The 26,511-nt window shown below is 37.4% G+C and overlaps 1 protein-coding gene and 1 long non-coding RNA gene across 3 annotated transcripts; one reads left to right on the plus strand and one right to left on the minus strand.

Moving 5' to 3' along the window:
- Positions 1-4,526: 4,526 nt before the first annotated feature.
- On the minus strand, positions 4,527-7,246 carry LOC138166835 (uncharacterized). Its single transcript, XR_011169743.1, has 2 exons — positions 7,130-7,246; positions 4,527-4,822 (listed from the first exon to the last, which is right to left on the minus strand). It is a non-coding gene; the product is annotated as an uncharacterized lncRNA (long non-coding RNA).
- Positions 7,247-7,366: 120 nt separating this feature from the next.
- On the plus strand, positions 7,367-23,029 carry MOCS2 (molybdenum cofactor synthesis 2). 2 transcript variants are annotated; one of them, XM_069095293.1, is made up of 6 exons: positions 7,367-7,536; positions 10,227-10,348; positions 15,961-16,088; positions 16,867-17,017; positions 17,991-18,114; positions 22,305-23,029. In XM_069095293.1, exons 1-6 carry the CDS (start codon positions 7,519-7,521, stop codon positions 22,371-22,373), a joined length of 612 nt encoding a protein of 203 aa, XP_068951394.1. In that variant the 5' UTR covers positions 7,367-7,518; the 3' UTR covers positions 22,374-23,029. The 2 variants fall into 2 exon arrangements, with proteins under 2 accessions (XP_068951394.1, XP_068951395.1); XM_069095294.1 differs by lacking the exon at positions 7,367-7,536 and adding an exon at positions 13,632-13,776.
- The last annotated feature ends 3,482 nt before the right edge of the window (positions 23,030-26,511 follow it).

Below are 26,511 nucleotides of genomic sequence, written 5' to 3' on the forward strand. Positions count from 1 at the left end.
CAGACATAAGTACCCAGTCCCCAGACTGGGCCAGGAAGAAGAGAAAGTATAATCCTTGCTCCTTACTCTTATTTCCAGACTGCTGCACTCAGTGTTGTCTGTTCCTTTGAGGTTCATCCCATGCAACATTATCATCCACTCCAACTCCTTGACATAGTCATTTATGGACCTTTAAGGTCATTCTCTCTCCTTTCTTAAGGAATGTAGTAGTACCTGGCTCAGTTTCCCTTCCTACCCTAAACCCTGCCCTAACATTTGAGGTCATACATGTATATATCTCCTTAAATACTCTGGCTTCCCATTTCATCAACCTCCTCAGCTCCCTTGACCTACACTTTATTATACCTCAGCCATATATATTGATGTTTATACCCTTGTGATCTCACAATCACTAATAACATTCCACTTCATGACCTCTGAACTCTAAGATTTTCTCTGACCATAGCCTCCTCTCATCCAATGTCTCCTGTCTCAACCTTCCCAAATCTACTCATCACAACCACTGGTCACTCGATTTTCCCTTATTTTCCCAGTCTTTCTATCCTGCTTGAGATAAAGTGTGCTATGATGGATAGTATTCTGTGTTTAGTGTTAATCTCCAATGTCCCTTCCAGTTCTAAACCAATGATCCTATGATCTTCCTACTCTTTCTTTAGAAACTGACCCCATCAGTGGCCAGTTTACCATACACTATTAGCTACCCTTAAATCCCTTGCCCTTTCAGTCCATTGATAGTCATACCTCATCTAACAAAAACATGAGGTTACACACACTGCCCTTCTCTAATCCTACTTGAGTTGCTGAATGACCCTGGAGAAAACTATGTAATCACTTCAACTTCAATTATCTAATTCCAACTGGCCCCTTACCAGTGTACAACAATCTGTCCTTCCTTTTGTAATTCCCTGATTAACTCGGTACCACACTTTCCAAAGCTATTATTCCAAGCTTTTTTTCCTTTCTACCATATTAACTATATCATACAGCCACAACACTACCAAATTATAACTGGGAAATATTTAACAAAATAAATTTACAAGAAAACAGTTAACATTACATTTTAAAAACTAAGTCAATCTGTGTCCAGCAGAGATCTTCATATACAAATTAGTTTTATTTTAGTTTGATACACCTCAGGCCTATGCCAACCACTTTGTATAGGGAGCTATAATAATTGCCAGAACAAAGTTCTCATTACTTGGGAATACCCACTACATTCCTACTACATCTGCCTTATTACTTTAACATGCATATTTCATGTAAGGTATTAATACTATTTAGTAATATCAACAAAATATTATCTCTAATTTGGTACTGATTTGATTATTTGATTGCAATATGATTAATACTCAAATTATTCAAAGCAATTTCTTGTAGGTGTAAATTTAATTTTTTAATGAAATTTGGTGTTTTTCAAGATTCAGTGTGTGAATACTAAGTAATCTAAAAACTTTTAAAGTCTTTTTTTAAATGCTTTATTAACTTCTGATTTGCATCATTAATTTCCACCAGATTTTGAGTTACAAATTTTCTCCCTGTTTTTCCCCTACCTACCACCCCAAAATAGAAGTCTCACAGGATATCCCCTCCTCCAGTCTGCTCTCTCCCATATCTTCTTCCATATCCCCTTCAACTTTTCCAATAGGGGATGGTGGATCTCCATGCCCCAGTGCCTGTATATCTTATTTCTCAATTACATGTAAAATAGTATTAATAATAGTATACATATAATTTTAAGCATTTGATTTTAAAACTTTGAATTCCAGATTCATTCCCTTCCTCCCTTGTCACCTACCCTTACTGGGAAGATAAGCAGTTCAGTACAGGTGGTACATGTATAGCTAATGCAAAACATTAACATAGAAGATATATTGTAAAAGACTGACTATATTTCCCTCCTTCCTATCCCACCTCCCACTTGTTCTATTCTCTACTTTGATCCTGTCTCTTTTCAAAAGTGTTTCCAACTTCCCTCCTCCCCAGCCTGCCCTCCCTTCCATCATTCTCACTCTCATCCCCTTCCCCCTATTCTCCTGTAGGGTGAGATACCCTATTTAGTGTGTATGTCATTCCCTCCCTGAGCCAAATTCAATGAGAATGAGGTTGGCCCATTCCCTTTTGCCTTCCTATTCTTCCCCTTCATTGTAATCATTTTCCCTCTGCCTCTGCTATATGAGATAGTTTACCCCATTCTGTCTCTCCCCATCTCCTCTAGTTATATTCCTCTCTCACCTCTTAATTTCACCTTTTAAGTATCATCCCTTCCTATTAACATGGTCCTGTGCCCTCTACTATGTATACCTATAAACATATATACACACATTCACATAAGTATTCATATGCCCGTATACCCTCCGATATAGACACATACACACACACATATTTCTATTCCCTTCAACTATTTTCATACTGAGAAAAGTTTAATCAGTTACAATTATCGTTTTTCCATGTAGGAATGTTAATAGTTCAACCTTGATCTGTGGCTTATGATTTCTTTTCCCCATTTACCTTCTCAAGCATCTCTTGTTTCTTGTATCTGAATGTCAAATTTTCTATTCAACTCTGGTTTTTTTCATCAAGAATGCTTGAAAGTCCTCTATTCCACTGAATGACCATATATTTCCCCTGAAACATGATACTCAGTTTTGCTGGGTAGGTGATTCTTGGTTTTAATCCCAGCTCCTCTGCCCTCCAGAATATCATATTCCAGTCCCTTCAATCCCTCAATGTAGAAGCTGCCATATCCTGTGTTATCCTGATTTTGTTACCATAATATTAAAATTGTTTCTTCATGGCGGCTCATAATATTCTCTCCTTGATCTGGGAATTCTGGAACCTGGCTATAATATTCCTAGTTTTCTTTTTGGGATCTTTTTAAGGAGGTAATTAGTGGATTCTTTCAACCTCTATTTTGCTCTCTGGTTCTAAAACATCAGGGCAATTTTCCTTGAGAATTTCTTGGAGGATGATTTCTAGGTTCTTTCTTTGACCATGACTTTCAGGTAGTCCAATAATTTTTAAATTATCTCTCCTGGATCTATTTTCCAGGTCATTGGTTTTTCCCATGAGATATTTCACATTGTCTTCTATTCTTTCATTTGTTTGGATCTGTTTCACATCATCTTGATTTCTCATAAAGTCACTAGCTTCCCTTTGCTCCATTCTAAATCTGAGGGAATGATTCTCCTCACAGTGAGCTTTTGAGCTTCTTTTTCCATCTGGCAAATTCAGCTTTTTAAGGCATTCCTCTCCTCATTGCCTTTTTGAGCCTCTTTTGCCAGTTGAGTTACTCTGTTTTTTAAGGTGTGATTTTCCTCAGTAAGGCTCTTGACTCTCATTTCATAATTTTCTTTAATTGTTCTCATTTCTCCTCCCAATTTTTCCTCCACTTCTCTTATCTGCTTCTTAAGATCCTCTATGCCCTGTAACCAGCTGGTATTTTCCTTGGAAGTTTTTGGTGCAGCAGTTCTGACTTCACTATCTTCCTCCTGTTCCATGCTTTGCTCCTTTTTGTCCCCAAAATAGGAGTCTAATGTTGGAATCTTCTGTCTCCTTTGTTTCCTTTACCTGGTCATGTCACCCCTCAGTCACTTGACCCCTGGGCTTTTTGCCACAGTAGGACTCTGCCACCAGACAGGGGAGCTTTAGTCCCAAATGCTGGGGTTTTCTCAGCTGCCGGAGGTATAAGTTGGGTACTCTCTCTGAAGCCTTCACACGCTCTGGCAAGCTGTTCACACACTCCAGGACCTCCACCCTAGACCACAATTAAGATCCAAGCAGATTAAAGCAAGGGCGATTACCCCTTAGACTGGTCACTTGGTCCCCTTACAGTCTGCAGGCCAGGAGCTGAAGCTACAAAGTGGCGCCGGATGCACGGCAGGGGTTCCTCAGCAGCTTCTTGCCCTGGGGGCAAAAGCCAATGCTCTCCCAACTACTGGTCCCAAAGTCCACATTGCACTGACCTCTCACTTTGTCCTTCACATTTACATGTTGATAAATCTGGAAACAGCCACAGATGCTGGTGATCTGGAGTCCCTCCACCCGGCGGCTGGTCAGGCCCACCCTGGGACTAAAACCTCTTGGTGGAGCTGGGCACTGGCGGATTCCTGCCGGCCTGCTGGGCTGTCCTCAGGGGAGGTTAGCTTCTCTGTGTCACTTTGTGGGTTCTGCACCTCCAAAGTTTGTTTAGAGTCCCCTTTTACATGAATTGGGGAAGGTGGATGCCAGAGCTGCCATGGAAGTCCTGCTTCTACTCCACCACCTTGACTCCACCCCACAAGTCTTTCATTTTTTGATCCCGAACGATGGCTTATATATGACCTGTGTCAAAATATCACCCTTTTTCTGAATCATCATCTTGGGCCCAGAAAATAATCATAATTCAACTAAATAAGAGGATATCATCTAGACAGACATGAGTTATATATGTCACAATCCACTCCTGTGTCTACTTTCATATTGAAGTCACTGTCTATCAAAGTTTATGTTGACTTAGTTTGGAGAACTGTATCAAGTTCTTCCTATAATTTCTTTATTTCTTTTTCTTTGACAAAAGAGTTTGGTACTAAGCTGCAATTATCTCCATGGGAGTGCTAGTTAATATGATATCATCACGAATACTTCAAAGAAGATGACAAAAGTATACCTGAAATGATATTTCTTGTTTCCTTTGGGTACATGATGAAATCAACTCCATCAAGTCCTTTATTTGCTTCTTGAAGGAAAACCTGTGAGCTATCTCATTTAATTGTAACTTCTTTATGTCTCCTGGTTTCATTTCACACATTGGTTCTCATTCTTTGATCTCAAGATCTCTTTTCACCTTTAAAAATTGAGGATCACCAAAAAAGTTTTTGTTTATATCTACTGATATTTACCACATTAGAAATTAAAGTACCTTAATATTATTATGAAAATATTTTTGATCTCTTAAGCCTGCCGAAAGGGTCTCGGGAACCCCCAGGAATTACCAGACCACATTTTGAGAACTTGTGTTAATGGAAATATCCATGGGGTTCAAGTCCCCCAATAGCACTCAAGTTGTTGGTCAATGGATAAAAAAATTCACATTTAGATACAAATAGTTCATTAAGGTGCATAGATGGTAATTCATGGTATTGATTCATGGCAATTTTCTACTATTCTGCCACTATCATTTTGGAAATGGAAGGAATTACAGGACTGAGAGTCATTGGTATTTTTACCTGTTAAATGGGTTGCCAAAGCAAAATGATTTCTCAGTTAGTAGTGACCTTCTTTGAGCCTTTCCATTCTTATCTAGGTCAGGCCCTAGAGGATGGAGACAATTCAATGTCCTGGAACTATACTAGTAGTATATTCTTGAATCTAGCACAATTTATATTAAACAGTAACTTGAAAGACTAGAGAAGTGAGAGGACACAATATGGTTCAATTGGTGCAAGTGCTTATTTATGTAAATACATTTCCCCAAATATTATTGGCCTTATCATACATTTACTTGAAATCTGACACTAAATGGGAAGAAGAAAAATGAGGGATTAAGTTTTACTTCAGAAATTGACTGTGGGACCCTGAGTGAATGACTTAACCTTTCCGAGTCTATTATGGAAATTTTAGGATCATAGACTTAGAGATGGAATAGATCTTCTAAGTCATTCAGTCCAACCTACTAATTAAGTTTACAGAAATTACTCATTTAAAGATGCTGAGGCTCAAACAAGTGAAATGATTTCTGCAGAACCACAGAGGATCTGAAACAAGATCCTCTGCTTTTAAATCCAGAACTCTTTGCACTCTATCTCCTAATTAGTATCCTTATCTCTAGGCTCTCCTCTTCAATCCAGTACATTCCTTTCAAGAAACAAGCTTTAGTTGTTTCCTCTATAAAATATAAATTGTTGGGGCGGCCAGGTGGCTCAGTGAGTAAGAGCACCGGCTCCAGTGTGGAGATGACCTGGAGATCAAATCCAGGCTCAGATACTTAGCACCACACCCAGAAATAACTGGCCATGTAACCTTGAGCAAGTTACTTAACCCCAATTGCTTAATAATAAAAAAAAATATATTAACTGTTCTATCATTTAAAACCCTTCAGAATTTTGCTTCTCCCTATTTTTCCAAATGGATTTCATGATATTGTCTTGGTACTCTTACCTTTTAGTCAAATTGGCATACTTGCTGCTGCCAGGTCATGATGTTCCCTTTCTTTCCTCCATCTCTTTGCATGGGCTATCTTTTCATGCCTGCAATGTTCACTTTTCTCACCTTCACTTCTTAGAATTTCTAACTCCCTTCAAGGTTCAGTTTAAATAAAACTTTTGGTGAATCTTCTCCTTAATTACTTTGCATCTAGCTTGAATTTGTTTTCCTGTATTTTGTTTCCCCACCTAATGTACTATAAGCTCCCTTACGGATGGGATTGTTTTGTCAGTGTATTCCCAGAACGTAGTACCAGTTTTGTACCTAACAAGCAAATAAAAAAAATGGATTGTAGAACTGAGTGCAAAAATGGGTGTAAATTTCAGTCAGTCTGCAATAGGCTTTGAAACACTCCATTATCCTGAATTTTATTGTAGAGGTAACTGGGAGTCCCTTTAGATTTTTGAGTAGAAATAAAAATCATCGGTCCCACCTTTTAAGACTACTTTGCCAGCTGTCGGAGTACTGATTATCTCTGAAATAGAACCTAAGCTCCTGGAGGGCAGGCGCTGTTTAAGTTTCTGTCCTTAGCCCCACAAGAAGCATGTTGAGTTCTTGACCCATTGGTGTAAGGGGTGGGCACCAGAAACGCGAAAGCCCGAAAAGTGTGAAGGAGCCTGACTTGGAGTGTGTGGTGGGGTGGTAAATACTGCGTAAATAGGGAGAATGCTGAATTAAATAATGCAATTTAAGTTGTGAAGGAGGTATCTACGAAGCTGGAAAGGGAGGAGTAAAGTAGGGGGTTTGGACCCTGGCCCGGGCCTGGGAGGGACACTCTCAGAAGCGACGGGCAAGTCATTTGGAAGAGCACGTTTCTGGGGGTGCGAAATCACGAGCTCAGCTGTGCGGGGGTCACCCCAGCAAAGTACGATCCTCCCCAATAAGAAGCCCCGCGGTCCCTCTCAAAGTCGTCCACGCGAAGAAAGGAAGCAGAAACCCAAAACCTTACTTTCTAAGGGTCCTCGCCCTTTCCGATGAATTACAGGCGACGCCCACGTCGGGCGCTTTTAAATGACGCCACGACCCAGTTCTCCCGAGACAGCAGAAGAGCGGAAGCTCTCGCGATATCACAATCCGGGGAGTTCTGACGGAAGGAAGTGGGAGGGGCCGCACTCCCAGACGTCGCGCGAGGTGGCTCTCTCCGGCTGGTGTCTGCGCATGCCCCTGTGTTCTGCTGAGGCGTCTGCTAGCTTTCTGTCTTAAACTGTTGGTCGCTGCGGGTCCCCGCCTTCCTTCTCCACTTTTCTCCTCCTCTGCCTCCGCCTTTCTGCCCCCGCCTCCGATGGAGAGTTGGCTGGTCGGCGGCTGGTGTCCGGAGTCAAGGGCACCTGGGGCGGGATGGTGCAGCAGAGCCAGGTGAGGACCCCGGCTGTGTGACCTTCGCCTCTCTGGGCCTCAGTTTCCCCATCTGGAAAATGAGGGGTTTAGGCCGGGAATGACCACGGGGGTCCCTTCTCGCTCCAGATCTATGATCCTAGAAAATGGAGTGGTTCTTTCGTTTTATTATGCCATAGCTGCCCTGTATATAGCTGGTTGGTATGTATTTGCACGTTGTTTCCTTTAGATTGTAAGCCCCCTGAGGGCAGGGACCTTCTTTTGGCTATTTGTGTCTCCGGAGATAAGTACAGTTCCTGGCACATAGTAGGCGCTTAATAAATGTTGATTGAGTAATTATGTAGCTTGCTTTGTATTTATTTGTTTTCTTGTCTCCCCTGTAAGCTCTTTGAGGGCAGGGACTGCCTTTTGCCTCTTCTGCTTAGCATAGTTCCTGGCACGTAGTTGGCAATTAATAACTGTTGACTGATTGAGTAAACCAGTGGGTCACCAGTCAGTCATATTTCCACACTAACTAGGCTAGATCTCTGCCTTCTCTTATTACCTCCCCTTTCCCCAAGAAAAAGGAGAAAATCTTGTCTAAAGAAATGATAAAGAGTAAAATGAGCAGAACCAAAACATTGTATACAGTAACAGCAATATTGAAGGATGATCTGCTGTGAATGACTAGACTTAGCTGTTCTTAGCATTAGAATGATCTAAGACTATTTCTAAGGACTCATGATGAAAAATGCTGTTCACTTCCAGAGAAAAAACTAATGGAGTCTGAATACAGACTGAAGCGTATTTCTTAAACTTTCTTTACCATTCTTGGAAGTTTTTTGTCTGTGGTTTTTTTTTTTTTTTTTGCTGCAACATGGCTAATGTGAAATGTTATGCATGACTACACATATATAATATATCAAATGTTTTGCTTCTAAAGGGGGGAGAGGAGAAGGAAAGAACATGGAACTCGTTAATTTTTTTTAAAATGTTATTTTTTGTCTACAGGTAATTGAGAAAAAAATAAAATGATTAAACAAAAGGAATGATAGGGATGCATTAGCAGGGATGAACTATTTAAATTTAAATTTTTTTTTTCAAATTTTAACTATTGTCTTGAGTTAGAGGACCTAGGTTCAAGTCCTGCCTCTGATGCTTACTGCCTATGTGACCTTGGGCAAATGACATGGCCTCTCTAGAACTTGATTTCCTCATCTGCAAAAGGATGGCCTCCGAAGTCCCTTCCAACTCCTAGGTTGGCTCCAGATCCTATGATCTGGCCTGAGATGACTGTGGCTTCGGTAACAGACTATGCCTGAGGATATTGAGAGGAAAGGCTCTTTAAAAAGCACCTCTGTTCCTTCTTTCCCCTCAGATTTGTGCAGTCACTTCAAAGTTCACCTTGCTTGTTTGGAGCCAGACTTGTGTCAGGTTCAAGTGAACCCTAACTGGCCTCACCCTCATTTTTTTTTTTACTCTTCCAACTCTTATCAGTACAAACCTTGAATTCAGTAAGAATAATACAAACACCTTTTTAGCATTAGAAAGTGATTAGTAAAGTTGTAACTTTTGTTGCAGATGCTCGGAACAGCATTTGAATTTTTTAAAATGGCAGGATCATGTGTCCTCTTAAAGAAAAAGATGTCTTGTGTAAAATTGTCCAGTGATGAATTTATTTCAGTAACTTAGAACTGATGATTGTATGGTAGTTAATGTTTTGCCTTGCTTTTTGGAGTATTGTTTAACTTCCTTGAAATACCTCTAAATTCAGGGTTTCGAGAATTTCTTAGTGAGCCTGGGAATTAATTAACCTGTCTGACCTGTGTTTCAAGTCCTCATTATGATTTCAGTCCCTGCTTGTACCCACCCTCTTCTACCTGCTTTTGTAAATGTTAATATTATTTCGTATGTTATGTAACGTAATCGTCAGCAACTGGGTCATAGGACAGTAAGACATGAGTTATATGAAAAAACCTTAGAAATCATCCAGTCCAACCCCTTCATTTTGTAGAGGAAGAAACTAAGGCACCTTCTGTTAAGATAATGCATCCGTGAGTTATTTCACAATAAAGAATATAAAAATTTTCACTTAGTTGGTCTGGTATAATTTTTTTTTAATTGGCTTACTAGTCAAAGTCCTTATTCCTGACTGGTGTAAAAATGAAACAGGTCTAAGATTGTGAGTTATTTGCTGTCAGTAAAATGACAGATGAAACCTCAAAGTTTGAGGACCGACCTAAGGAATATATTCCACTGGAGTTTGAATTTGAAAACTTGAACGTTTTTAAACAACAAAGAATTTTATTAATTTTCTCAAGGTCTGAATTTGTTGATTTATTGACAATTTTATATATGTATTTTTAATATGTAAAACTCTTTAGTTCAACATTTTTACAATGCTTATTGTTTGCAAAACTGCCTAGGTAATTAAAATTATATACTTTCAGGGTATGGTAATTTAAGCTTTTGAGTGTTTATGGTATCCTGGGAAAGGGCACTGAACTGGGAAGTCAATAAAACCTAATGTCCATTCATGGCATTAATTACATGTAACTTTGTGTACTTTTTAAGCTTCAGTGTCATCATCTGATAAATAAATGAATTAGACTATATTGTCATGAAGGACTGTTCCTAAAATTCTAAAGTTTTTTTTTTGTTGTTCCTTCTACTTGGGAGGAAAAATAAGAGTGGTATGTTATTGATGACCTTTTCTCCTCTGCTCTCTGTAGGTTACTGTGTTGTATTTTGCAAGAAGTGCTGAATTAGCAGGTGTTCGTTCAGAGACCATTTCTGTCCCACAACAAATAAAGTCTCTGAAGCTGTGGGAAGAGATTGAAAGTCGACATCCTAGGTAGTTTAACATTTGTGGAATTTGTTGGGTTGGTGAGGGTGGGAGACATTTGGTAAGGTGTGGTCCTAAGTGCCATTGCCCCATTTCCAGAGTAAAGGCAGTCCTGAGTGGTGATCATTGATAGCCCATTTGGTGTTAACAGGGTAGACTAGACTTCACCCAAAAGGTCATTTTCTTCTGGTGAGACATGTGATTCGTATAGTCTCCAGAGGATAAAGAAGGCATTATGGCATATTGGAAATGGTGCTAGGAGTACCAGGTGTCAGAGGGTCCTGAGTTTGTGCCAAATTGGCCATATGACCTTTGGCAAGTCACTTAACCTCTCTAGACCTTAGTTTACTTTTCTTTGAAAAAAAGGAGTTGAACTAGATGATCTTGAAGGTACATCCCCATGGCACAATTCTGTGTGAACATATCAGCAATTGGCACAACTGCTCTTCCCTGACACAGATGAATTAAGTAATCTTTGTTCATGATTTCACAAATATTTGTTTTTTCCAGTTCTTTCCCATATTTCTATTGTTCACAAGTTTATTTTTTGTTGCTATTTATTCATTTGACTATGATATATTGCGAGTTCTCTTTTTTTTTCTTTTTTACATAGGCAAGTTAGCTGACATCATCCTAGAATAGGACCATGATTTGCTGTATGAGGGAGAGGACACCTTGTGGACTTTGGTCCTGACCAGTAAATAGAGTGATCTTAAATAGTATCACTGGTCCTTATTTCTTCAAAAAATTCTGGATCTGGGGTGGCCAGGTGGCTCAGTGAATAGAGCACTGGCCCTGGAGTCAGGAGGACCTGAGTTCAAATCCGGCCTCAGATACTTAACACAAAACTAGCCATGTGACCTTGGGCAAGTCACTTAACCTACCTTTCTCTCTCCAAAAAGAAAAAAAAAATCTGGATCCAGTTACTTCCCACTATTTCCAGTTCCTACAACATGTTCCCCTGTTTCATACAAAATGTGTAAATTTGACAGCTAAAAAAGTGAGTGAATTTAAACGTCTGGATTTAAGTATCTGCAAACATGATATAAAAAATAGCATACACTGTTGGTTTTTACTGGTAGGTTTTTTTTTAGAAAATGCTATCATTTTTCAGATTGTTTTGTTTTGTTTTTTCTGGGCAGACATAGGAGTTAATGTGATGTGGTGGAAATAAAATTGAATTTGGAGTCAGGAGAAATGAGTTTGAATGCTGGCTTTGCTGCTTTTTACCAGTGTAATTTTAGGTAACTCACATTACCTCCTAGGGCCCTAGTTTTCTTATCTGCAAAATGTGGTGTTTTAAAGTTTTGAGAACATTAATAATTATAATAACTTTTGGACATTTTTATAAATTATTTTTGTACTTATTCTGTAATATAATTTTAATGTTTAACAGACGTTTAATGTAGATATTTTCATGTAGATATAATATGGTACCATATTTAACATGATAATTTTAGTAATGATTAATAGCTTTCAGGAGAGAATACACAGATTTGTAGCATGATCATGTATCTACCTCCCTTTTTTTTTTTTTTAAGCAATCAGGGTTAAGTAACTTGCTCAAGGTTACACGGCCAGTTATTTCTGGGTGTGGTGCTGAGTGTCTGAGCCCGGGATTCGGTCTCCAGGTCGTCCCAACACTGGAGCCGGTGCTCTTACTCACTGAGCCACCTGGCCGCCCCTAAGCAATTGGGGTTAAGTAACTTGCTCAAGGTTACACGGCCAGGTGTTTCTGGGTGGGTGCTAAGTGTCTGAGCCCGGGATTCGATCTCCAGGTCTTCTCAACACTGGAGCCGGTGCTCTTACTCGCTGTGCTACCTGGCTGCCCCTGTATCTACCTCTCTTTAGAGTCAAGCTAAAAGTATAACCTGAGGTTGAACTTAAACCACATGCTATTTTGAGTTTGCCTGCCTGTTCATAAAGCTGAAAAAAAAAAAAGAGGTCTTTCATATGCCTGATCATGTGGAAACACATTTGGCTCTATAGTGCTTTCCTAGATATTAGGAAATCCTCCTTTCCTATGGCCTAGTATATATCATCTTCAGCATATATTTTTTAAAATGTTGCATGACCCACATAAAGAAGGCAGAGTGGAATATTGGTTAGGGGCCTGGCCTTGGAGTCAGGAGGATCTGTCTCTTACATGTGTATGATGATGGACAAGCCATTTAATGAATCAGTACCTCAGAAGACTGTTTAAGACTTTTAGTTATAGATGAGTCACTGATCATCAACACTAGAGGATGAAATCACAGGTGAAGACAAGAAAAAGACACTTTATAGTAAATACTATCTTCATCACTCAGCTGCTGGTTTATTAGCAATCTGATGTCATCTTTTTGCTTAAGTGGGGAGAGCAGTGAAAGGGCTTGACTGATGGACTGAAAAGATCAGATCTTTTTTACTCAAAATGTGAGGTGAAAGCTTGCTTGGTAAACTTCACCCAACAAAAATGGTAGTTTATACCTCCAATGGCATTTAATGATCATCTGAGGGTACAACAGAATTCTGTTAAAAACAATCTGGGATGTACCAAGCCAAATCATATTCTCCTAAATATATTGGTAAAAAAAGTTCAACATTAATAGTTTTAAATCTTGACGTATGGTGTTATCGGTAAACAAAAATTATAGAATGCAGGGATAAAGTATTCTATTTCCACTAGGGATAGAAAAGGAAAAAATTGATTTTGAGCAAGAGATTTGCCTTTTTTTATTGAATTCTTTCTTAAAGTGAACTTATCCCATACAAAGGGAGAGTAATATGTAGAGCAATGTATATCATCTATTGTGTAGTTTCATTTTTTCTTTTAACCTTTTCCATTCTTCTCATGAATGTCTCAATTCTTGTTTTTGGTGTTTTTTTTTTAATGCATTTTTCTGTGTGCTTCCTAGCTTTGTAGAATAAGAAATATAACACTTAGCACCCACCCAGAAACACCTGGCCGTGTAACCTTGAGCAAGTTACTTAACCCCAATTGCTTAGGGGCGGCCAGGTGGCTCAGCAAGTAAGAGTACCGGCTCCAGTGTTGGGACGACCTGGAGATCAAATCCCGGGCTCAGACACTCAACACCACACCCAGAAATAACTGGCCGTGTAACCTTGAGCAAGTTACTTAACCCTGATTGCTTAAAAAAAAAAAAAAAGAATAAGAAATATATCTACTCTGGATTGAGTTTCCACATTTTGGATTTTGAGAAGAATAAAATTTCAGTTGTTGGTTTCAGAAACTTACCACAACTCTGATACCTTCTTTAAAATGATGGTTTAGCTTTTCTGTCTTCTTCAGGTTAGCTGATGTAAGAGATCAGGTGATATTTGCTGTTCGTCAGGAATATGTCCAGCTTGGAGATCAACTCCTGTTCTTACAACCAGGTGACGAAATTGCAGTTATTCCCCCCATTAGTGGAGGATAATAACTCTGGGCTGTTGGGGTATGTATAATTTCCACTTGTTACCAGTGTCATGTAGAAGAAAAATATATGAGAAAACTTGTCAGCAATTCTCTTGGGCTTGCTGGGGTTTTTTTGTGTGTTGTTATGTGCCTGGGCCAGTTATTTCTATTCTAATGCCATATTAATATCAATCTGAAGCATTCATGCATTGTAAAATCAATCATAGGGGTGGGGAACCTGCTACATGTGATCCTCTAGGTCCTCAAGTGCGGCCCCTTGACTGGATCCAGACTTCACAGAACAAATCCCCTTAATAAAAGGATTTGTTCTGTAAACTTGGTCTCAGTCAAAAGGCTGCACTTGAGGACCTTGAAGGCCACATGTGGTCTTGAGACTGCAGGTTCCCCACCCCTCAGAATTTCTAGAACAAGAAGGGACTTTCAGAGGGCATCTGGTCTGATTCCTTCACTTTAAAGATAAGGAAATTTGAGACCCAGGGAAGCTAAGCGACTTGCTCAAGATCATGTACATAATAGTCATAAAGACGTATAATTTGAATATAAGTCCTCTGACTGTACACTCATTGCTTTTTCTCTTGTACCACTGCTTCCTATTTTGGTTCTGTTTTATTCACTTGCACAAGGATCCTAATCAAAGTATGTAATGAACAAAGGATCACTTCATTGTTGGAATGGGAAAATGTTATACTTTATAAGGGAGATAGCATGTTTCTTTTGTGTGGGCCTTACAAGCAGTGCCTGAGGTAGCACCACTGTGGCCCACCAGGGCCATGATATCTTTGTAAGCTATTCAACTGAAATCTGACATTAATTGTGTGTTTAATGTGTATCTGTGTTCCAGCCTTGGCCTAATATAGACAGAAAGAATGTGACATGGTTTATGTTATCCATTTTAAAGTTTAGAAAATTTTATTTTCTTTACGTCTAAATACATGCCTTCAAATGTTATAGTAATATAAAATATATACATACACATATGCATATGAATACACATGTATATATTTACATACATATAATACTGTTTACCTTCTCTAGATGTATATCAGAAAGAATATTTCATACATATGAATTTGTTTCATTTCTACAGTTAAAAAAAACTAATTTCTGAACTTGTGTTACATAATCTCAGAACTATCCATAAATGATTCTTGCAGTGGTGTAGACAGTATAAGTAACATAAATTATGGCTGTGGAAAATAATTTGTATTTTAAAATTTCCAGACCAAAGATTGGTCACTGATTATGGTTCTTTCAAAGAAAAAGAGGTAGAAAGAAAGTGTGGTGGTGAATTGACTGTAGTTGTCCTTGCCTATATATTCTAGGCCTGTAGTTTGGTAATCAGTAACAGTATGGAAGAAACTTTTCTTTCCCTAAATATATAGCCAGGATTTTGCCAGGATGTGGCACAAGTCGCAGTCATGACTTGTGCTGTAATTATCAGCTTATTCTTCCCTTCTCACTGCTGCAGCTAAACCCTTTGGGACTGAGTACAAGAGCAGTGCCAGTGCAGGAGAGGAACGGAGGGGCAGTGGAGACAGCCCACTTCAGGGTCAGGGTGTGTGTAAAAGGATCCCATTTGCTAGATGCAATAAGAAGTGTCCCTCACCCTGGCAGGTGATAGTATGGCAGTTAGGGAAATTGTGGAGTGGGAGGAAGTGAATCATCAGAACTGATTTATTTGTCCTTCCAGAGACTAGGGGGTCTGTAGGGGAGACATTGTCGGCAGGGCCAACTTGAAATTTAAGGTCCTTGAAGACCAGGTTGTAGCTGCAGAAGGATTCTGGCCCTTCTGGATTTTATGGCCTCGAACAAGTTACACCAGTGCTCTGAGCTTCTTTTTCCCCATTTGTAAAATGGAGATAATAATACTTCACAAAGTTGCTATAAAGAAAGCACTTAGTAAACAGCAGGGTGTGATGTGAATATGAAACAATTCTGTTATTGTCATCATACTTGACATATAATTACTCCTGCTATATCTTACATGAACGTAAATTAAAGGCTGTCTCTCCCAAAGCTTAACTCACTACATTAGTGCACAGTTAGCCTGTGAGCTAGGGACTTCCAACCTCAGTGTCCAACCAGTTCCACCTTATCATCTAGTATCTCATTTGTTTTTGTTTTTGGTCCTCTAATACTTGAGAAGAGAAGGAAAAGGTTAATAATAATGCTAAGTGAATTCTGGAAATATTTTTGCTTCTAGGGAATCTACGAGTGCAGTTGAAGACAAACCTAAAGACATAATCAAAATTACTTCTGAGAAGCTCTCAGTAGATGAAGTCTCACAGTTGGTGATTTCTCCTGTCTGTGGAGCTGTCTCTCTGTTTGTGGGTGAGTTTTAATTTTCATGTTTTTCTAAGTAGCACAGGAACAATCCAATCATCTGATTGTTGCTTCTGTTCAGCTGAAACATGACTTCTGAGTCAAAATTTTCAAGGTTTACTAATAAATATTCTGACAATGTGAAGTTAAGGAACTTATTTGTTTAATATTTTATTTAGTATTTTAGTGAGTTCCAAAAAACTCCAGCTCAAATTCTAATATGTAAGGAACAGGAAAACACGTACAGTCATTACTCGGAATCTTTAACTTTCTCTCTCTTTTTTTTCTTTTTCGGAGGGGGGAAGGCAGGGCAATGGGGGTTAAGTGACTTGCCCAAGGTCACACAGCTAGTAAGTGTTAAGTGTCTGAGGCTGGATTTGAACTCAGGTCCTCCTGACTAGCAACCCCCTATTTTTCTCTTAATGTTGAAGTATAATTCTCCTATTTTAGAAACAATACAGTAACATCAATTATTTTCTTTTGAGTGTTGAATATTCCCTAGTGGTGCCATAAGAGGAACGCTGTTTCATTCCTCTGAGTGAAATAATTTTGTGTGGTTTGGAAGACTATGATAATGATTCCATGTTCGGTTTTTTCCTCAAATCTAAGTCTGTAGATAGTCAATTACAATTACTACATAGCTTCTGGAAAAGCACTTAAGTTAATATTGGACTGATTAAGTTTATTCTGTGGAGAAAAAAATCATTTTTCTTTTGATACATAATATTTGGGTTTTTTTTAAGGAATATGTGATTTGTCACCAATTAAATTTTTTGTTCTATTTTAGGGACTACAAGAAATAACTTTGAAGGAAAAAAAGTTGTTAGCTTAGAATATGAAGCATATGTGCCAATGGCAGAATCTGAAGTCAGAAAAATATGTGTCGCTGTTAGACAGCAGTGGCCAGTCAGGCATATAGCCGTGTGCCATCGGCTTGGGTGAGTTGGGCCTCATTTCATCTTGGTCAATTTCAATGCCATTTGCTTCTGTTTTAAAACTTGTGTTGATCATAATATGGAGTATTTGACACAATAATGCTGCAACTGAGCTATATATGTCAAGGGAGAAAGATAGATATGTAGTAAAAATCTAAGGACAGTTGTTATATTTCACCTTTGGCTTTCTTTTTAAGTTTTTTTTTCCTTTTTCTCTTTTTCTCCAAATACTAAATTCATCAGCATAATTTATTCCAGTCTTTTCTACACATAGCGTGTGCCTTAGTATCAATAACACTGTTGTGCTCTGTCTGATAGCAGTAGGAATTAGTGAAGATATGCCTATAGGACATACTTAAAATTCTTGAAAATTCTCAGTTGTCCATGACCTGAGTCTAATGGACCAGTACCCTCAGACTTTTTTTCTTTTCTTCTTTTGAAGAATCACGTTGTACTTTTTAATGGAGCCTGCCTATCATGCCAGATATTCTTTTTAAAGTAAAGTGACTGGCAGAAATTTAATTTCGTTCATATTCTTATATAATTAAGAGAAATGATGAGGAGGTAAAAGAAGTGGAAAAAAAGTAATGGAGTTTCATGTTTTCTAGGGAGTTTTTGAAATGGGGTCTCTGTTTATTGGGGGTACAATGTACAATGGATAGAATGATAGAAATTGGTAGAAAAGACTTTCTCTACTCAGATGTACCATAAAATATTCAGCATGATGTGTACAATATAATTGATTCTTTTCCTTCTCTAAAAGACAAAATAGATGTGTAGCAACAAATTGGCTCTATTTTCCTATTTGGATACAACTTTGGTACAGAATATAGTTTCAACACTATGTTTAAGAACCATATGATATTCTTATAGAAAACTCTAGGTATGAGTGGTACTTAGCAGATCACCCTTATTACTTAAAATACAAGTTGTTTAAATTTATTTTAAAACATTTTTCCCCTCTATCTTATTTCAGCTTAGTTCCAGTAACAGACGCAAGTGTGGTCATTGCTGTGTCTTCAGCACACAGGGCTGCATCCCTTGAAGCTGTAAAATATATTATCGATACATTAAAAGCCAATGTTCCAATTTGGAAAAAGGTAAAAAACTTGATATGTGACTTTGTCACTTGAAAATATTTATATATATATATATGCTCAGGATATATCATATATTATATTGTGTATTATATTATTACATATTACAATTATAATATATTCCATATGTTACATATTATTCCTGAATTTTCTAGCATCATATATGCTGAGGAATCCTTATCACCTTAGGGTTGATCTATTACATTTAGCTTCTTAAAGCACTGATCCCTCATGGCATGTTCCTCCCTTATTTACAAACCCTAAAATATATAGAACAAAGTCAGTATTTCTTATCCTGTCATTCAAGGCCCTCCACATTCTATTCCCAGTCTACCTTTTCAGCCTTACATTCTGTTACTTTTCTTGTGAATTCTAGCCAACTTGGTCTATAAATTGTTCCTCAAACATGCTTATACTTTACTAATTATATGTTCACTTGCCTGGGATATTTTCCCTTCTTCATACTATCTTTCATTTTCATACTTTTCCCCTGCCCACTCAGGTTCAAATTAATCTTTCCTTCAAATTTATTTTCTTGATATCTTTTAATTTGAAGAATTTATGTCCCTTGAGAGCAATAGCCATTTATTGTATCCACTATGGTACCTGAAATATGTGTGTGTGTGTGTGTGTGTGTGTGTGTGTGTGTGTGAAATATGTATGTATATATGTGTATGGCTAGGATAAATCTATGATTTTACTCCCAATGCAAATTGTCACCTTCTTTGAAATTTATAGTCTGAAAGTGTTGCCTGGACAAGAGGTTAAATGGTTAATATGTGTCAGAAGTAGGATACTTGGCTCTAGAACCAGGAAGTAGTAGCTTTCAAGTCACTTTCTACTCTATAGTACTTCTCTACAGAAGACCTAAGTCTTAAATTGAATCATAGGCCCTCAATAAGTTATTTGATTGATTGACTTTCTGTTGAACTGAGTTAATAATATTTAGGACTTTAAAATGACATTATATTCCATATAGAAGTATTTAGATACATAGTATACATTGGATTAAAAATTAGCAACTAATTTTAAATAAAGAAACATTTTAAATAAAAAAAAACATGAAATCTGGGCCTTGGCCACATCATAGACACTGAAACTTTACAAAACACCTCATAGTTTTTCCTTTTCTGATTCCAGATAATTTTTTTTTTATTAAGGAGGAGATAAAGTTGTTCTAAATCTTCCTTAACCCTCCCAACATCCCCCCCCCCACACACACTCGTGTTAAATAAAAAGTTGTGGGTTTTTTTTTTTAATGTAAAGTTACTTTTAAAACTCATTAAAATACATATGCTGCCATTTTGAATAGATAATAGCGCTAAGTGGGGAAAAAAAGTATCATGACAATGATACAAAGTCTCCTGTTCACAAAAAAGCATTTTACCAATAGTAGGGCTACTATAAAAATGGATAAGAAAACAGATTTTTTTGCAAGCAATTCCCTGAAAATTCAGATTATCAACTTATATTTTAAGAAATACTTTAAATTAGGTTTTTTGGTTGTTTTTTGTAGAATTCAGAGGGCAAAGACATGTTCTCAGTTAACTTTGATAGTTTTTAAGGAAATCCTTGTTACTTAAAAAGTCTTTTAGCCCTATCCATGGGCATTTCCTGTCCTGTGACCTTCTGGGTAGGTTATAATCCTTTTTTTTTTTAAAGCAATAAGGTTAAGTAACTTGCTCAAGGTTACATGGCCAGTTATTTGTGGGTGTGGTGCTAAGTATCTGAGCCCGGATTTGATCCCCAGGTCATCCTGACACCAGAGCTGGTGCTCTTACTCGCTGAGCCACCTGGCCGCCCCAAGGTCATAATCCTTATTCCAGCTTTATAAGGGATTCTAGTTTTTTGTTTTGGGGGTTTGTTTTTTTTCTGAACCCATGGCAGAACTAGACAGGAAAGTAAGATGCTCATATCCTTTCTTCTTATATATCTTAGTAGAGGAAATATGGGAGGGAACTTCTAATAGCCATCAGGGACAATACATCTTGAAAGAAGTAATTTTATTCAATTCAACAAATAACAGATATTCATTAACTACCTCCTAGGTATTAGACACTGTAAGCAAATAGAGTATTTCCAAAGACAGAAGTGCTATTTCTGTTGTTAAATGATTATGGTTGAGCCACCAGAGCATAGAAAATGAGGTTTGACCTAGAATAGGATTTCAAGGTTTATATTAAATTATCAGTGGAAACTAGATCTAAGCAAATAGTGTTTCTTAGAAATATGGGTAGTGGAGTTCTTGGGAAGTGAGATTGAACAGTGGTGGGACAATGATATTGGAGAAAAAGACAAAACAGAATTCTTTTTAAAATGCGTGAGGACTAGATGGCTGCCCAGGCAATGTAGAATGCTGAAAGTAGTTGGAGTCAGAAGGTAATGAATGGTTCAAGCCTTTTCTCTGCTTTTTACTAGCTATATGATCTTGAGTAAATTATGTAACTTTTTAGTCCCATATGTAGGATATATAGCCCCATTTTATAAATATTCAAGTGCTATAAAAGTATGAGCTGTTATCGTTAACCTGGAGAGCCAATAATAATACCAAAGTCATCAATTCCTTACTAGTTAAACTTTAGCTTTCTATTCTTGTGTAGTATAATAGGAGTCTTCTCCTTTTGTAATTCTTCTTAGGATTCATTTAGTCAAGAGTGAAAGGCCCTCACCCCTTTTCTTAGAGTGGTCAATGTTTACAAATCTATGAGCCCCTCAGCCCAGGGATTCTGTACCCTGTTTCCATCCTATTTCCCCTTACCACCTCCCACAAATGGGTCTTCCTGGGCTCTGGCTGTTCCCTCTTTCCTGGGGTGGAGCAAGGGAGGGGGCCAGTCTGTTTGGTCTGCCTTTTTGCCCCTACCCCAAATTCTATGTGACAATACCCCTCACCTCCCTCATGTAAATACCCATCCCACCCCTAAATAAAACTTAGTGTGTGTTTGCCCAAAAAAAAAAAAGAGTGAAAGGGATTCTTTTTCTTGGCAACTAGTATTCTGTCTTTGCAAATAGGTTAAGGTTTGTGTCAGTGCTTAGATGATAGCCAGCTGCCATTTTGACTAAGACTCTTTGAAAATATGTAAAGGAGTGTTATCAGACCAAAAAAAAGGTTGTATTACAAGAGAAGGGGCCCTGTTGTTTAAGGCTACTGTCAAGGATAGACAGTAACATAGAAACATGAGCTTCCAAAAACCAGTTCTTTAAGAAACTCATAGGAAAAGAAATTCTAGTTAGATTGTTGGCATGTACCATGATTTTGCATAGAAAATGATTATAATTTTGGTCTAGAAAGGGAACAGGGACATAATTCCATTGAGACTGGCTCACTTTCCCCCTACTTCCAGAGAGGTTGTGGTTGATCAGTAGAGAGAATAGAAAGGGCGTTATGCCCATATTCCTCAATTAAATTGTATAATTAAAGTTTGTATTTTGAGAACAGAAGGGGAATAGAAAGGACTGTAGAGCACTATAGCAAATATCCCTTATTTAACTGAGTGGGATAAGGGGTTCACAGAATTAGAACTGGAAAGGATTTTTCAAGTTCACCTAGTTTAACTCCTTTGTTTTAATAGATGGCCTATTAAATGAAGCCTAGAGAGATAAGGGGATTTGACCAAACACACAGAAAGTAAATGACTGAACCCAAATCCATCATACCTTAAGTACTTAAAACAATCTAGTAATCTAATTATTGATAGGGAAAACTCTTATGTTTAGAGAAAAATAATTTAGGTTTTGATGTTGTAGGTTTGGGTACCCTTTTAACCTACCCTGGAATCTGTGTCTCTGCATTTTAGGAAATGATCATCTTGAGTTGCTATGGCCATTTGTGTGGGGAAGTATCCTTGGGAACTTAACTAGACTAAATCTTAGACAATAGATATAAATTGTCATCTGATATATACTTCAGTGCTTTTCAGCAACCTGGTAGAACTCATACTTTGGCCTAATCTTGGAAATTCATTTCTATTCACTTTATTTATCATGAGGAGGCACCAGAGGAGATTTTCAATTGATGCTGAAGAATTTAAGTAATGACTTTAAAAAAACGACTTAAAAAAACCAAATTTATAAGTTCATATGAAACAGGAGAGTTTTAAATGGAAGGAGACTTAGTTTGACTATTTTATTCAGAACTTTTACACTTACTGTTGAGGAAAATGCTTTATTTTTTAAAATCATGTTTTTATTTTTAGGAACTATATGAAGAAGAAACATCATCTTGGAAAAGAAACAAAGAATGCTTTTGGACAAAAAAGGATTAATTTTTACTGAAGGAACATTTAGGGCTCTAAAAATTGCTTCATTTACTATAATTGAACATTGTTTCCCTTTATTTCTGAGCCTTTTTGATGTTTCTGAGGCACTAAGATAAAGTGAATAGAGTTGAACTTCATGTCTAACTCTTATTAGGCATTTTGACTGTTGCAAAGTCATAATAATCTCTCAGAACCTCATTTTTCTCTCCTTTTAAGTAAGTATGATATTACCTAACTTACAGGGTTATGAGCAGGGAAATGTTTGGTAAACTTTAAACTGCTATGTAAATTTAAATTTAATTTAATTCAACAAGGTCATGATATTTGACCAAAGGCAGGTTTTCTTATAGCATCCCAGTGAGACAGCAAGGAAAAATTCTAGGGGGATTTAGGAATAAGAGAAGTTGGAATGAATAATGACATGATTTATATTTATGGAGTGATAAGAGATGTAAGCATGTTCTATTACCAAACTAATTTTGTGTCTGCTTACAGGTATGTGCCTCTCCTTCCCTCTTACTTATACCTCCATCTAGAAGATCAGTATTGTACTAGTAAAGTTGGAATGGGGGCCCCAGTATAATTATTTTCTGCTCTATTGATTTGGAGTATGAAACCAAGGAGCAAAGAAATTTAAAGTTGAAATAAATACTTCAATCAGTCTTGAGAGTTCAATGGCCTTTGTACTTTTAATACTTAACTTCCGACCAGGTATAATCACAGAACTCTAGAAAACATATTTGTAGTAAAATGCATATCCATCAGTTCCTGGGGCATGAAAGATCAATTAATTTTTGAATGAATATAATATAGTTAACGTGTTATGTATGTCCAGAAGCTTCAAAGTTCTTTCTTACCACAGATCAGTTCAAATACAATTTTGGTGATTCGATCTCAATTCTATATGAATTTTAAAACCAGTAAATTAGTTATAAAATTTTTTGAAGTATTCACTAATTTGTGTTAATGTCTGTAAATTGTGTTGATGTCTGTCATTTAAAATTGGCCCCCTTGAAGACTTGTATGGACTGATTAAGAACTAAAAATGAGCAGAACTAGAAAACAATTTATAACAGCATTATAAAGCAAAACAACCTGAAAAGCCTTAGGCACTGTGAACAGTTCTAAATGCTTAAAAACAAGGTATTGCATTGTTCAACCAAACTCCAGAGCACCAAGCATGCTGCCCACCTCCTTCCTAGAGAGATGAGGGCTTCAGGGCTCAGAAAGGGACATTCTTTTTGGTACACGGCCATTATGTTAGTTTATTTTGCTTGACCGCAGACTTGTTACAACTATTTTGGTGTGTGTTTGTTTTTCCCTTAAAGGGGGTGAAGGATGAGTTGAGTGTGAGAAGGATTGAAATAAGAAAGAAGAGTCATTGAAACATTAAAAAAAATTATAGAAGTAAACTGAAGAAAAGCCAGAAAGAACCACAGACAGGCAGGTCAGCTTTAAAAGTTAGATACTGAACTTAATCTAGAAGAAAAAGCAAGCTGTAGTTTGTGGCTTCATATGCCATCCTTGTTCTCTTTAACTTTGTATATGAAAATACTAATTTTATTTGGTGGTCCAGAAATAAAATAATAAAAGCAAATGATTAAATTGAACTTAACTCCAAGTACAGAGGATAGCTACTTTCAGAGATCCTCTGACAAATGATTTTTTAAAATTCTCAACTCTGAATTTGCCAACTTATTATGCTAATAGAAGTTAAAATAATTAATGGAAAATCTTAATGTCATTGAATGAATCCAAGTATAATACATAGAACTCATATTAGATGGATAGGTCTGGATTAGTCCCTGAGACAGCCAGTTCTACTAGGAGCAATTACTTTGTAATTGATTATGTTTTACAATAATTTTACTATCTTTTTGGAAATATTAAGTGAAAGCAGAAGATGAGCTATGATTACTTGTGCAAACATATATGTGTGAAAATAAGGGATGTGCTTAAAGTGGGATCCACCATCATAGCCTTCGAGAACTCAGATACAGATCCATGCCACAACCTAGCATTGTAATAGCACTTTTTAGTGGAAGAAAAGTGAATAATTGTGGAAGTTGACTGTAAATTAAGATGTTTTCCTTTTTGGTTTCTGGACCAGAGGAAAAAAATTGTAGGATTATAGTTTTTCATGTCTATTATGCCATTGTAGAAGGATCAGATATATGCTCTTAATATGAACACTTTAAAATCATAGGTATTTTTGAAACATTCTTTTGTTATTCAAAAATGTTTAAAATGTTTTAAAATATTTTTAGTGGTGGCATTTGTTACCCTGAAAGTAAGACTTCTTTAATACTTCCTTTATTTTAGTCACCATATTTCTAAAGAATGTCACCAATAAGCAGTCTTTTTCCTCAATCCGGAATAAATCAACACTATCAATCCTCTGTGACAGGTCCTTTGGTTGTCTCTGTTTAATTTTATCCCTGCTAGGATAGTAAGGTCCTTAACCACAAGGATTGTCTTATTTGATTGTGGTAACCTGAATGTTTTCCATATAGTATGTGCTGAGAGTTATTAAATGAATATTTAAACAGGAAATTTCTGGAATCAGTGGTAGAACCTATAGCTTCTGGAAATACTGCATGGGACTTGGCACAGCTATCGCCCATCTTGGGTGGTTGAGAAATAGAGGTTTACAGTGACACCAACATTGTCACAGATGTCTTCTTTTCCCTAGTACTTCTGAGAATGAGAAGCACAAATCTGAGTTGTTCAAAACTTAGATGTTCTTTAAAATATAAAAACAGCAAAAGACCACTAAACCTTTGACCTAAATGTCTGGTAATCTCCATCTACAAGGCAAGCAGAGAGGACACTGGCTCTGAAAATCTAAGTTCCTATTAAAATACATATTCAGAATGACTAGTGTCATAGAATTTAGGGTTGGAATAGGACCTGAAAAATCAACTCATTCAACTACTTCCCCTTTCAAATATGAAGAAACAGACCCCAAGAAAATTATTTACCTCAGTACACACAAGCAGTAACAGATGTGGAATCTGAATCAAAGTTCTAGCTACAAATCCTATCGTTTTTCCACTCTGTATGAACAGCCATATGAAAACATGCTCCAAATCACAAATAGAACTTTGTAAAGTCATGTTTAGGACAACTCATTCTACCTCACGTCCCTTAGACTTGCAAAGGTAACAAGCTAGAATGGTGACTGTTGGAAAGGCTGTGGGAGGACAGGTGTAATAATGCACTGTTGCTGTTGGTCTAGCTATTCTAGGGGAATAGATGGTAGTTTTATTACAAAAGTCCATAAGCTGCACATACAGTGAAGCCACGTCACGCATTTTACCCTGTAATATTTGTAGCATCATTTTTTGTGGTAGCCAAGAACCAGAAGGAAAGAAGGTGCCATCAATGATGCAGTTGGTTAAGAAATGACTATTAAGAGAGATGAGATATTACATTGTAAGAAATATGATAACTGGGAAAAGTTCAGAATTTGACAAAACTTGAATGAACTGATGTGGAGAAAAGCAGAACCATAAAACTGGGCCCAAAGACTGCTGTAATTAATGTGAAGGAAAATAACAGTGAAAAGAATTGATCGGTGCAATGGTCCTGTGATTTCAGAAGATAAGATTGTTCTTGGAGGAAAATATATCATACTTTTCCATGTATGAATGTTGAATGAATCCCCAATGCCTGATATTATCTGAATTGCTACCACTAGCTCTGTGTTAAAGTAAGAAATTTGGGGATTCCTAGGAAAGCAAGAATACTTTTTCATCTCCATTCTATCTATGACTGAGGGTCATTTCTTATCTCTTGGGGGCTTCCAAGTAGTTCTGCCTCATAGAACCTCAAGTTTCTGGAAAGTTTTCTTATAACTTGTATAGCTTAGTGAGAACATTTGTGTTATAAGACTCAGTCCTCTGCAACAAAATTTCAACTGGAGGGATTTTTGTGGAAACAGACTTTCCCTGGATGTATATGCCCATTTCCCGTTTTAAGGCGCCCCCCCCCCCTTTTTTTTCCTGCATCCCATTCTGATACATTCTAGTCATGGAGTATACAGAGTAAGTTAAACTTCGTGGTCTTCACTCCCAATCAGAAGCTATCACTGCATGATAGTCATGTAATTAAGGAAGTTCTCCAGCAGAGGGCTGTGCAGTCA

Source organism: Petaurus breviceps, unplaced genomic scaffold, assembly GCF_028583685.1.
Source record: "Petaurus breviceps papuanus isolate PSGF00001 unplaced genomic scaffold, PetGlider_PUasm1.0 226, whole genome shotgun sequence".
In the NCBI taxonomy this organism is placed as follows: Eukaryota; Metazoa; Chordata; class Mammalia; order Diprotodontia; family Petauridae; genus Petaurus; species Petaurus breviceps.

Coding starts and splice junctions, on each gene's coding strand:
- MOCS2 (XM_069095293.1), top strand. Junction 10,349..15,960: donor ATTGAAAGTCGACATCCTAG/GTAGTTTAACAT, acceptor TTTTGCTTCTAG/GGAATCTACGAGTGCAGTTG. Junction 16,089..16,866: donor AGCTGTCTCTCTGTTTGTGG/GTGAGTTTTAAT, acceptor GTTCTATTTTAG/GGACTACAAGAAATAACTTT.